General features: G+C 33.3%; 1 protein-coding gene across 1 annotated transcript; it reads right to left on the bottom strand.

Annotated features, from left to right (window-relative positions):
• Positions 1-249: 249 nt before the first annotated feature.
• Positions 250-2,786, bottom strand: LOC132310131 (uncharacterized). Its single transcript, XM_059808356.1, has 5 exons — positions 2,486-2,786; positions 1,863-2,364; positions 1,568-1,769; positions 869-1,372; positions 250-687 (listed from the first exon to the last, which is right to left on the bottom strand). Exons 1-5 carry the CDS (start codon positions 2,679-2,681, stop codon positions 250-252), a joined length of 1,842 nt encoding a protein of 613 aa, XP_059664339.1. The 5' UTR covers positions 2,682-2,786.
• Positions 2,787-12,549: the final 9,763 nt, after the last annotated feature.

Here is a 12,549-nt window from a genome sequence, read left to right on the forward strand (position 1 = left end):
TGAAAAAAGGGAAAAGGAAAGAAAACCAAAAACAACGCAACAAAACAGAGGGAAAAAAAGGGAACAAGATGTTCCAAATTGTTTTATTCATTTATTATTTTGATACAAATATATATATATATATATATATATATATATCTTTAAAATGAAAGAATTTCCATAACTATATATGTACAATTCAAAAGTAAAGGTCAACTATTTTTATAAAACAAGGGTTCGAGAGACACACAAAAATAGAGATGATCAAGTCTACACTCTAAACTGCACGAGGTTAAGATCAATCTCTTTTGGAACCTTTCGAGAAAGAGGAAACTTTGGTAGAGAATGAGTAATTTTTTTAGCAGTCTCCAAATAAGAGACATACTTTTGCACCATATCAATGGTATTATTGTCAGCAATTGCCTCAATGTCTTCAAAGCTGGCTGCTTCGAAAGCACAAGTGATCAACAAGTTGTTGAATTCTTCTTTGCATCGTTTGATTGTCTCAATCTCTTTGAATGCCTTCTTCTTGAAAGTCCAATTCCCAGTTTTCCAATTGAATTCATAGAGCACAAGGAATCTCTGGCCATACATGGCTATGAATTCCAATGCAGCAAGAATGAACTCAAATTCTTCTACTGTCATGTGGTAAGCCATGTGGTAAGCGAAGTTGATTCTTGTCCATCCGGGCTTCATTCCGTTATAACCCTGTCAAAATTTATCATATATTAGGATCTAAGAAAAATTAATGAAATCACACTCTTCTTGGAAGGAATATTTTGGGCACTCCATGTATTAATTCTTATCAATTTCTATGGTTAGAGAGTGTAAAATACGTAGTGAGTGAGTCCACAATTTAAAAAAAATAAAAAAATATTGCGTTGGGTACCTTTTGAATGGCAGATTTGAAGGCAAGTGAGTGATGCTCATCAACATGGAGAAGGTGATGACCGTAGGGTCCAGCACAAGCGCATCCACCACGAGCCTGGATGCCAAATAAGTCATTGAGGAGCTTTGCAACGAAAGGGCCGTGAAGGGGCTTGTCTCTGATGTTCCCGGATTCTCTCCAAATGGAAATTCCTTCGTCTCTCGTCTCATTTCCATCGACAGAGCTTCCATTTTTCATGTCAACAAAGGAGGAATTGGATGTGGTGAACACAAGGAATGAGAGGATTGCTTGTCTGTTCACACTAGTGTTTCCTAATACCCATATGTTTGGATTGGAAAGAAGCCTGTTAAGTGCTCTTTCTATGAATTTGTGCTCTTGCATTTTGATCACTTCATAGCCAATGTATTCTTTTACCCAGAAAGCCATTGCTATTCTAAATTTCTGAATAATTGGTGGTGTTCCGGCATCCTCTCTCTCTTCCACGTCTTCGTAATACAGAGTGTCCTGCAACCCATGTCGAAGATATATTCAGCAAACTTGGTAATTCATGAAACCATAAAATCATAATATGAAAAACATTTCAAGTATGACTTGATTGAGAAACTTTTTGCTTTCAAACACACCCTATAAGTGTGTGTACTTGTTGCATTATAGCGCAAAGAGACTCACAAAATTATCAAACTCTTAATGACTAAATACCTTTTCATTGAATCCGTTGACAAAGCTGACAGTTCCTCCACCACATGTTGATGGTAGTGAAGAACCTAATTGATAGAGGATCTTGCTCATTAGAAGAATTCCAGGAGTACCTGGTCCACCGACAAACTTATGTGGACTAAGAAATATCGCATCAAATCCATCTACCTCCCCAGATCTCATGTCAATCTCCACATAAGGACCACTGCACATATAAATTAAAGCAAAGAATGTTAACAATTGAGAAATATTAATGCAAAGTCAATGAAAAGTATACGAACTCGAACTGTGTATGTACCTTGCAGCAAAATCAAAGCATGCGAAAGCACCATATCGATGAAGGAGTGAAGCAAGGGAACGCGTGTCAGTATAAATTCCGGTGACATTACTACAAGCTGAGAAAGAACCCAACATAGGGCGATTGGTCAGCTGATATGACTTGAGTTGTTGCCTTAGAGCTTTAAAGTCGATTAGGCCATTTTCATCCAGACCAATCTCTACAACTTCTGCTAAGCTTTGGCGCCAAGAGAGGAGGTTTGAGTGGTGTTCATATGGCCCAACAAAAACAACCCATCTTTCTTCATCTCTCAGGTTCATAGACACCCTGTCCTTCATAGTTGATGCAACAGCAATTCCCATAACCTCTTGAAGCCGTTTGATGGCTGCGGTTGTGCCGGAGCCAACAAACAGGAGTGCATCTTCTTCTTTGCCCCCCAAGCAGGACTTGACGTACTTACTTGCTTCATGCACCATTTTTGTGGTTTGATGCCCCACATAGCTGTCACTTGTATGAGTATTCCCTATTAACACAAATGGAAAAATATTATTTTGGTAATCGTGAATCATATATACATTTACTAAGTTTTATTTTAGTAAAAATAATTAGCGCGCATTTAATATTAAATATGATAAACAACTTACCATAAGATGGAAGAACAATGTTGATGATGTAGTTCTCAATGTAGTGAAGACTTCGGCCAGAGGCAGTGTAGTCGGCATAGGTAAGCCTACGTTTTCCGAAAGGAGGGTCGAACTCCACATCACTGCCGATGACTTGAGACCTCAACCATGCTAGTTTCTTCTCCGGAGGGCCACTTGACACATCATTTTCGAACATCCTAAACAATTCCAGTGGTCGAGAGTTGGTGTGATCGGAAACTTGTGAACTGCTTGTTGTTGGCAGATTGATGGAGTTGACATGGATTAGATCCGTCCTTGGAGAGATGGGTGTCTCTAGTGCCATGACTTAAATATGTAGAGATAAAGACAATGAAGATCAAACAAGAACAAAAATAAGAACAAGATGTATAAATTTTAGGGGATTGCTTGGAGAGATACATAGAGAGGCTTAGTATTTATAGAGCTCTGAAACAAGAACAAATTAAAGAATGATGGGTTGGAGAGATAGGGAGGGCATAGTATTTATAGGGCTCGGGATCAAACATGTGCATAGTTAAATTAAGGTTCGGTCTGCCCATTGAAACAGCGTAAACGGAAAAATAAACTTCCAACATGTAGAACGAGACCAGGCTATGTACGTACCAAGTCTCTCTGTTTAAAATAGTATTATCATTATTTGCCAAGAGGAGTACATATTGTTTGACCATTACAAATAGTAAGTTGAAAAAAATAAATTTATATATATTGGCTAATATGAACAGGGTCAACTGGGAAAGTAATTCTGCAGTGACTAGACGCTAGAGAGTAGGACCCTCGTCGTAGAATAATATTTTTTTATTTTTTATTTTTAAATATAAGAGAGAGTTGATATTTTTTATTTTTTCTTTTACAGGTTTTAAATTTTAAAAAAAATTAGAAAAAACATGTGTCTTGTGACCTCTTATTTTTGTACAAAATTCACATAACTATAAGGGTTCTCTCTTATTTTTGTAAAACAAGTCAGCGAATTTGTTTATTTTTTATTTTTGTGAAACTCACAAGTCAACGAATTATACTACTGTAGACTTGGTGTTATATGTGTAATTTTGCACATTACGTGACCATTATACACATTTTCTTTTGACATTTTTATATAAAACAATCTTTAAATATATATATATATACACCAAATCTTTTTGTGGTTGCTTCTCATGCTCTGTAACGTGGAAGCCTGTTCTCACTTATGACATACAACACAATTGGAAATTTAAAACCACCCTTACTTGACCTCTGTTCATGTTATATGTTTTAATTTTTTGTTTTGGGTCATGGTTCATGCATGCAATTTATCACTATGAAAATTTGAAGAAACAAGGAACTTTCATGGGGCCGTTCAATTTAGAAACTTGAGCATGTACACACCACACCGTATTCAAACATTCTAAGTAGAATTTGTGACATGAGGACTTTTGCAATTTAATTTTTTCACACTTGCATTGTTTCATTAAATTTTTGTTTTTAATTTTTTCAAAAGTTCATTCAATTAATAATTTGAAATTGGGAATTTGTGGAGATAGCGATTTGTGTATGAGGTTTGTCTTCAAAGATTAGGGATGTAATATTTAATTTTGTTAGTCCGATCAGAATAGAGAGAGAAAAACTAGAGGGTACGTAACTTTGGGGATTAGAATTTTATAAATTTGTCCTTTCTTCTTCGCATTGTGAAACTTCTTTGTCTACCCGAATTATGTTAAATCTTTGTGTTATATGGTGTGTGGTTTTTTGTTTTGCTTATTGCATGCTTCGCAATTTTTTTTTAAAAAAATTATGTGCTTTAACTTCTTGTGGTTTAACTTCTTGTGGTTTGTCACACTGTTATAATTGCAATCAATTTATTCAATTCCTTCCTTTTTTAAGATTTTCATTTATACTTGTCTTTTAATTTTAAAGATTATTATTTTTTTTATTTTTATTTTTATTTTTTTTTTGACAAGAAACTCAGCTAATTTTGTGTCCTCAAATTTTACTTAAAAAGTGAGATTGTACCATTAGAATACAACTTTGGTTAGTCTAAAAAATTACATATAAATTAAAAAACATATGTCTCAATGTATCAATTATCTCAGGTAGGTGGTGAAAGCTTTGCCAACATTATTAATATTTTTTATTTATTATTTATTTTTTTTTATTTTTTTAGTACGTATATCGTGTTCTATAATATACGCACCATTTAAGTCAAAAGTGTAGTTCGAAAGCGAGATCTCAAAGACTTACCTTCCCGATCCTTGCAACACCACTATTGATGGGTAGTGTGGAGCCTGGTAAATACTGTACAACAAGCCCTAACTCCGCGAATTCAACGTTGCGATAAGTTGGCGGGGGGTCGCAGGCAGGGGGTAGAGCCCCCTGCCCGAAGGTGGGGCTCTGGGGCTTGCCCCCGACCCGAGTTTTTTGGAGGGTATTTTGATAATTTTCTCACTTGTTATATTGCCCTAGTGCGAGGGTGTGATACCCCCGGATTTCCGGATGCGGGTTGGCCAGGCCCACGCCCGATAACCCGAGGATATCAAATCAATTAGCAATTTAACGAATACAGAATACAATATAGGAAACAGGAATGAATAAAATTTTGCTGAAAGAACTAAAAATGAAAATCCTTTAATGGAAAAAACCTCCGAATAAACTTTGTATGCAAAAACTAGTTTGAATACACCAACTTCTCCTTTACTTCTAATACAACTCGGGAATCCATCTCGTGGACCCCTACTAAAAATATTCCAATACTGAACATGAACAACTGCAAAGAAAACCAATGATCATAATGAGAAGAAAATACTCCTACGTCGTCGGTGGAGTGAATAACTGTATCTACTCAGCACGATTAAGCTCTAAGCTTGGAACTGACGAACACCTGTAAAAATAAGAGTGGGTCAGGCCCACATGCAAGTTCTATCCTAACTGCAATCCAGACAGTGACCCGATACGCAGATACACCCTAGATATCTCAGCAATAGCTATCTAGTCCATACATATATAAATATCCACACTAAGGGACATTCACTGGACTATGTAGGGGGTCTCAACCTGAATAGAAGGCAACATGCAAAAACGCACCCAAAGGTGGGCATGAGTACCTAGACCTAACAGGGTACACCTCCACCTACTATAACCAGCTACGCATCCACTGCATATACGCACCCTAACCAACGAGTCTGAGACTCAAGCTCATCTCGCGGTACCATAATCATATATTTAAAATCCGTCCAAACCAGAGTATGTCTTTCAATTTCTTTGTTGCTCTGACATAAGACGTATAATCAGTTAACCACTCAACTTATTCAGTTGATATGAGTTAACTCCAAACAACAGTAAATCCAAATGGTTACTCAACTTACTCAGTTGATCTGACTTAAACAAAATTAGGATTCAATATTTTACAATCCTTTCCTTTAATCCAATAGGTTAGGTTTATGCGTTTTGAGCTAAACCATCCCTAGTATGACACCGTCTCATACCGGTGCATACAATCCTCCATATCCATGTAATTGACAGAATATATATTAATCCAGCAATTAAAATCTAAAACCATGTAAAAATTACAGACTATGATAAATAGTACAGCAATTTAATATCCAAAACCAAAAGCCAGGTAATTGCAGAATAATTCATATAATACTTCAGCAATTTCAATTCAAAGCCATCATTCAGTTAATTGTAGAATAATATATACGATTTCACAATTAACATCCAAAACCATGTAAATTACAACATATAAATTAAATTTTAGCAATTCATAGTCCAAACCAATATTCAAATAATTGCAGAACTGTGTTTAACATTCAGCAATTCAAATCCAAGCTTATAACCATATAGTTGCAGGAACCGATTTAATAGTTCAACAAATAGCATCCCGAGCATGCATAGATCAGAACTAATAATTAAATAACCTTCTCATGCATTTTAAACAAGTTTTATAATCATGCTAAATCCGATCAAATTGCTAAAATTTAATTAAGCAATTAATCCGTCTTCCATCCGTTAACAGCATAGAAAGTTTATAAATTTTATATTGTTTGTCCCATTGATTTAGAAATCAACTTTAATCAGTTCAAGGTTTTAATCACACCCAAAATTAAATATTTAACCCCTCTGTGAAGTCCCATTAAATTTCTGAAATTTAAACAAGCCACTCAGTTCCTTTCTTCTATTAATAGCATGCACAGTTGTATATTTTTACACTGCTTCATCCTTTATCATAGAAACTTAAACCATGCAATAATAAGTTTAATAACACTTAGAATTAACCATTTAGACCCTCTGTAAAACCCCAGAGTCAACAGAATAGTTCCCATGCTCCAACAGTAAATAAACTGTTCGTAAAAAAAAAAAAAAATTCAGAGAACACTGTTGAAAAGAGCCTTCTCCAAAAAACTGGAGAAGGCTCTAAACCACCTAGAGCCTTCTCTAAAAAACTAGAGAAGGCTCTAAATCACCTAGAGCAGGCTCCACATTTTAGAGCTTTCTCTTTCTCCCTTTGAGCCTTCTCCTTTGCTTCCTATTCCACCTGCATAATTGCATCTCTTATGCACTGAAAGCTTATAACAATACCTAGATTGCATGTTAATCATCTTAGTCTACTTCCCACACAGTTCCATACTTAAGAATCGTCCACACAGTGCACCCAAAAACCCACAATTAAACCAAACAACGCACAAAACTGCTTCTGTAAACAAATAGGATCACAGAGCCTTATCCAAAATAGTGGAGAATGCTCAATCTGCCTAGAGCCGGCTCTCCAACAAGGGGGAGCCGGCTCTCCTTGCCTAGAGCCGGCTCTCTCCATGGGAGAGTCGGCTCTCTCCCTTTTGAGAGCCTCGACTTTGTTCCCTCTTCGTTTCCGACCATCTACCTCGTCTCCGGCCCTTTCCTACCCCTCTGTTCTTCCTTAAAACTTGTCCTCACTGTCTAATCTATATACAATGTTAATCCCTAGTCCTTAATTTACCATAGTACAAGTTAATATAGTGATATAAAACAACGACCAATTTAATACTTTGAAACAAACAACGAAGAACAGAGTTGTAAGAATTGTTTTCAGACAATATGCACATATACAGATGATCTAATTAACATATTCCCAGCATGTAAGATTCAATTAAAATTCAAATACAATCCTAGAGATCATCAAAGGATGCACAGAACACAGGCAAAGGGAGAGAGACAAAATAGAACTTGCCTTTCGGTTTCGGTTTGAAACCTTTTAACATCGTCTTCTTTCTAGGTTTTCCAACGACCTTAGTTGCCGTTGAATCTCCTCTACTACTCTTGGTTTAACCCCACGAGCAACTCAGTCCTTTCTCCTTGGTCCAACCTTTAATCCATAACGAAAATCCTAACGAAACTCTCTCTCTCTCTTCCACACAATACCCTCTTTGTTTCTCTATGTCTTTATATACGAATAGGGTTTTAAAAAACCCCTTGCAAAATAATCACAGTATATTTATAGGCATATATAAAACCTACGTCTACTTATATTCAGAGATGGAATCACAACTAAACCCTAGTCGGCCAATTTTGTTATACGATTTAAAACCCTAGAATTTATAATACACCTTAAATGACGGTAATATTATAATTTAATTAATAATAATTACTAATTATTAACCTAATCCATATATACATATATACCCATATATACATGTATATATTTCCATGGGTATATACTGTACCCATTTACACTATCCAAAAGTCCGTGAATCCTAACCAAGCCCAACCTTGTTTTAAAAATAAACAAATAAAACAATGCATTTAATTAAAAATTTCAAAGGCCTTTTAAGTATATAATTCAATTAGAACAAAGAATTCAATTAACCAATTAAACATTCCAACACAACAACTAATCATTTAAATCAAATAAAAAAAATTAATTAAACAAAAAATCAAATAAACACACAAAAATGCCCTAAAAATAATTTAAATTCCAATTTTATCCTTTTGAAAACTAGGGGTATTACAGAGGGTATTTATTAATTCTGAACTCTCTATATTCCCTACTTTTTTTTTTTATCATCATAGTAAAAATCCCTTCAACCGCATACCCTTGGACGTAGCCCTAAGTTTAGGTGAATCAAGTAAAATTTGTGCATTCTTGTGTGTGTGTGTTTGATCTAATTCTTGTATTTTTTATTTAATTTCGCAACAACTGTGCCCATGGGGGCAAATTAGATATTGCTTTACTTTACAAAGATAATTTTTTCAGCTGAAAAAAAAAATACTAAATTAGAATAATTAAATACAAAAAAAAGATAATAATAATTCTGGTATTTAATTAATAAAACCCCTATCATATACAAAATAAAAAATAAAAAAATATGGTATTTAATTAATAAACCCTCTATCATATACCGACTGTGTAAAATCTCTCTTGGTGTTGCAAAAAACCCATACATTTTTTCAATTGAGCAAATAAGAACATTTTCTCAATTTAAATATTAAAATACCTAAAATGACCACTAGGGGGGAAATTTGTTATTAATGTTGTGCTTGGAAGCACCATATTGGTGTTTTGGATTTGGGATTGAAGGAAGTTTCGTCCAAATTTTGTATTGAATTTTCTTCAATCCTAAATTTAAGGTGCCGATTCAGTACCTGGTACCAAACATAACATATATAAGAGTATTTTAGAGATTTTTATTAAAAAAAAAAATAATAATAATAGTCAAAAATTTGTTACAAATTTTCAAATTATTGGAACTTATAAACATATACTAAATACCATCCGTGTTACTTGCACATCTTTTATATAGCATTTTTTTTTTCCTTTCATTTTACCCATATATATGAGTGTAGAAACATATATGTGTGTGTTTAAAATAATATTTTAATGCATAATAATATTTAGGCCTATTTTTTAGGCCCAATAGTCTAACCTAATTAGTTGTTACTATGAAATGTCTTAAAGTAAGTCCTATTAAAAGCAGGGTGAAAATCTCCTCCAGTCACACAATATGTCATTTCCACCATTTTGAAATAAGTGGAGGAGAATTGGCCACATCAATTAAAAATCTTGGATAACTAAATTTTCACCACCCTTGTATTTTATATATATAAGCTTTAAATATTGTATTCCATATATATAAACACATTTAAATATTGTATCTATAATACACTTGTCTTTTTCCAAAATGTCATCTTCTTCCTTTCTCTTTCTAAAAGTTTCACCAGCTTCCATTAATGGACTCTCCAAGGACTCACAGTAATTTTGAATTTCAAAACTTCACTTCAAAACCCAAACACACTCCAAAAACCCATGTAATTTCACTGAAGTATTATGCGAGTATTATGTAAAAACTCTAGAGTATCATACATAGATCTAATCTTTATTCATATAAATCTCGATTTTTGATCTGTTTTTTCTTATCTGATTAAAGAGTACAAACATTACTGGTTCACACTATTTTTAGTAGAATTTTGTTGGGATTTTATGTATAACATAAGTATGAAATATAGTTAGTACTGCTTGGGATACAAAATACGTATTACTTGGGATGTTAAGTAGGATTATGTTGGGATGTTATGTGAGTATTATGCAGAAACTCCAGAGTATCATCCATAGATTTAAGCTTTATTTATATAAATCTCGATTTTTGATCTGTTTTTTCTTATCTGATTAAAGAGCACAAACATCATTGGTTCGCACTCTTTTAGTAGAATTTTGTTGGGATTTTATGTATAACATAAGTATGAAATATAGTTAGTACTGCTTAGGATACAAAATACATATTCCTTGGGATGTTAAGTAGGATTATGTTGGAATGTTATGTACAATTTATGCTAACTTAAATTACAAACTGTTGGGATGTTATGTACAAATAATCTATTAAGATTATTTTGGGATGTTGTGTACAACTTATATTGACTTAAATTACAAACTGATTGGGATGTTATGCCGTACACAAATAATTAAACAAAAAAACCATACCAGTCTAGATGTTCCAATATTGCTATGTTAATTTGGAATAAAATGACCTAGTATTCGAAGAAAGGGATGGAAAAATTTATGGAAACAAATGAATGGTGAAATAGATCTGAGAAATTTATGGAAACAAAGGAATTGATAAAATAGATGTGTGATTTGTTTGTGATTCGTTTTGGAAACAAATCAAAAAGAATTATTGAGATTTGAAAGAAGAAGAAGAAAATAACTAAAAATACGATATCTTTCTCTCTCTAACTTTCTTTCTCGGAAACCTATTTGAAATCTTTGGCAAATCTAAGCAAGGCGGGTTGATTGAAGCATTCCAAATCTCCACGTAAACTACAAAATCTGGGTTGCTCAAATATTTTGGAAAGAAATCAAAATCTAAGTTGCTGAAATGGCGGGATTTTGAAAAGAAATCAAAATCAATATTTTGGGTGAGAAGAAAATGGCGGGATTTGGGTTGCTAAAAATAAGGGAAGGAAGAAGAAATAGTATTTGTATATATATATATATATGCAAATTGTGTATAAAACAAATAAACATTTTTACCTACCTTAGTAACTACTGTTCATCAACACAAAAAGGAGGAGATGGGCTACTATGGGACTGAAGGTAATCCTGGTCCATTAAAAATCTGTCTAAATGCAGGAGAGAAGGTTATAAATGATACTCACTTTGAAAATCATTTTTCTATTTGAAAAAAAGATATAATTGACTAATATAGTGTTTCTGACAACCAAAAAAAACCAAAAAAAAAAAAAAAAAAAAAAAAACGACGAACTCATATAAAAATTGATGTGGCTATTAATAAATTTTAAGTAAAACTCAATTCTTTCCATAACCTAAGTAATTCTAAAATCCCAACTCGTACACTATTCTTTTCAACTTTTTTCTTCTTTTTTTCCCCCTCTAATTAGAGTAATAGAAAAATAAACTCTTTCAATATTTTTTTAGTTTTCACAAACTGGTTTCCATATCTCTTGAATATATTGAAATGTTTCTATAAGAATTCTACAAGTAATTGATTTTTACAAAATCTATAACAGAATATCATTTGAATTTTTTTTAATATCAACAAGAATTGATGATTGAAGAACTTAAAATTCTTATTTTATTGATTTGTTTGTGTTTTCTTATATAAAAGTTTTTGTTTTGTTGAATATTTCTTTTAGAATTTTTGTTCTGTTAAATTTTCAGTTATTACTTTTTTTAAGAATTATTTTTTGTTCATCTATTTTCAAAGTGTTTGTATTCCTTAGTATCATTTTCAAAGTACACTAATTCCCAATACGCTTTTAGACAATAACGCGATTAAAAAGTATTCATAGAAGGAAATTTGAGACTTCCCCCAGAAGTTCTTACTTTCCAAAGTCACTATAAGATCACTTTCGGTAATAGTTACAACTACGAAGTACATTCTAGACTATCCTTGAAAGAGAGTTGCATAACGTCCATGTTACAACTACTCAAAATGGGAAATGTCTCCCTCACACGTCATGCTTTGTTTTTTAAATGATAATATTTCTCATTGACAAAAATGAGCAATATTTGGATTTCATTTCTGAGTTTTAATTTTCTTTCAAAAGCACTCCTAAACTTCCTAACTATATATATAAGTAAGTGCAATGAGAATCATGTTTTTCAATCATATACTTATGAAATTTTTATGTTACCCCTCCTAAAAAATAAAAAATAAAAAAAAACAATCAATTTTACCCCCTCACACAATTTCTTGGATCAGTGGGTGTATGAACTCATTGTTTGTATGTCAAAATAATCCAACAGTGGAAACACAAGCCTTCCACTAGGATGGATTTAGAGTACTGCGGGGTCAGCACGATTTGTCTTGTGTTTGGACTGTTGGATTGGTTTGACATAATCAACGAGACCTTGTATAGAAACAGGGTCAAGTCAAACTTTGTCAAATTTCTAAGTGGTACTCTATAACAAGAAAGGAAGGAAAAATGTTACCACTGAGATGTCACATTCCCAATATTCTAATACATCCTCATTCCTTGAATGTGACAATGGCTCAAAAGGGGCATATCTTTGTTGAAGTGTGACTTTGTGATACGTGTGACGGGACAATTCCTCTCGTAAGTTACTAAAACTATTATTGAAAGGT

Source organism: Cornus florida, unplaced genomic scaffold (assembly GCF_030987335.1).
Source record: "Cornus florida cultivar Cherokee Brave unplaced genomic scaffold, ASM3098733v1 CherokeeBrave_3.0.0_Hap2_Chr05, whole genome shotgun sequence".
Lineage (NCBI taxonomy): Eukaryota > Viridiplantae > Streptophyta > Magnoliopsida > Cornales > Cornaceae > Cornus > Cornus florida.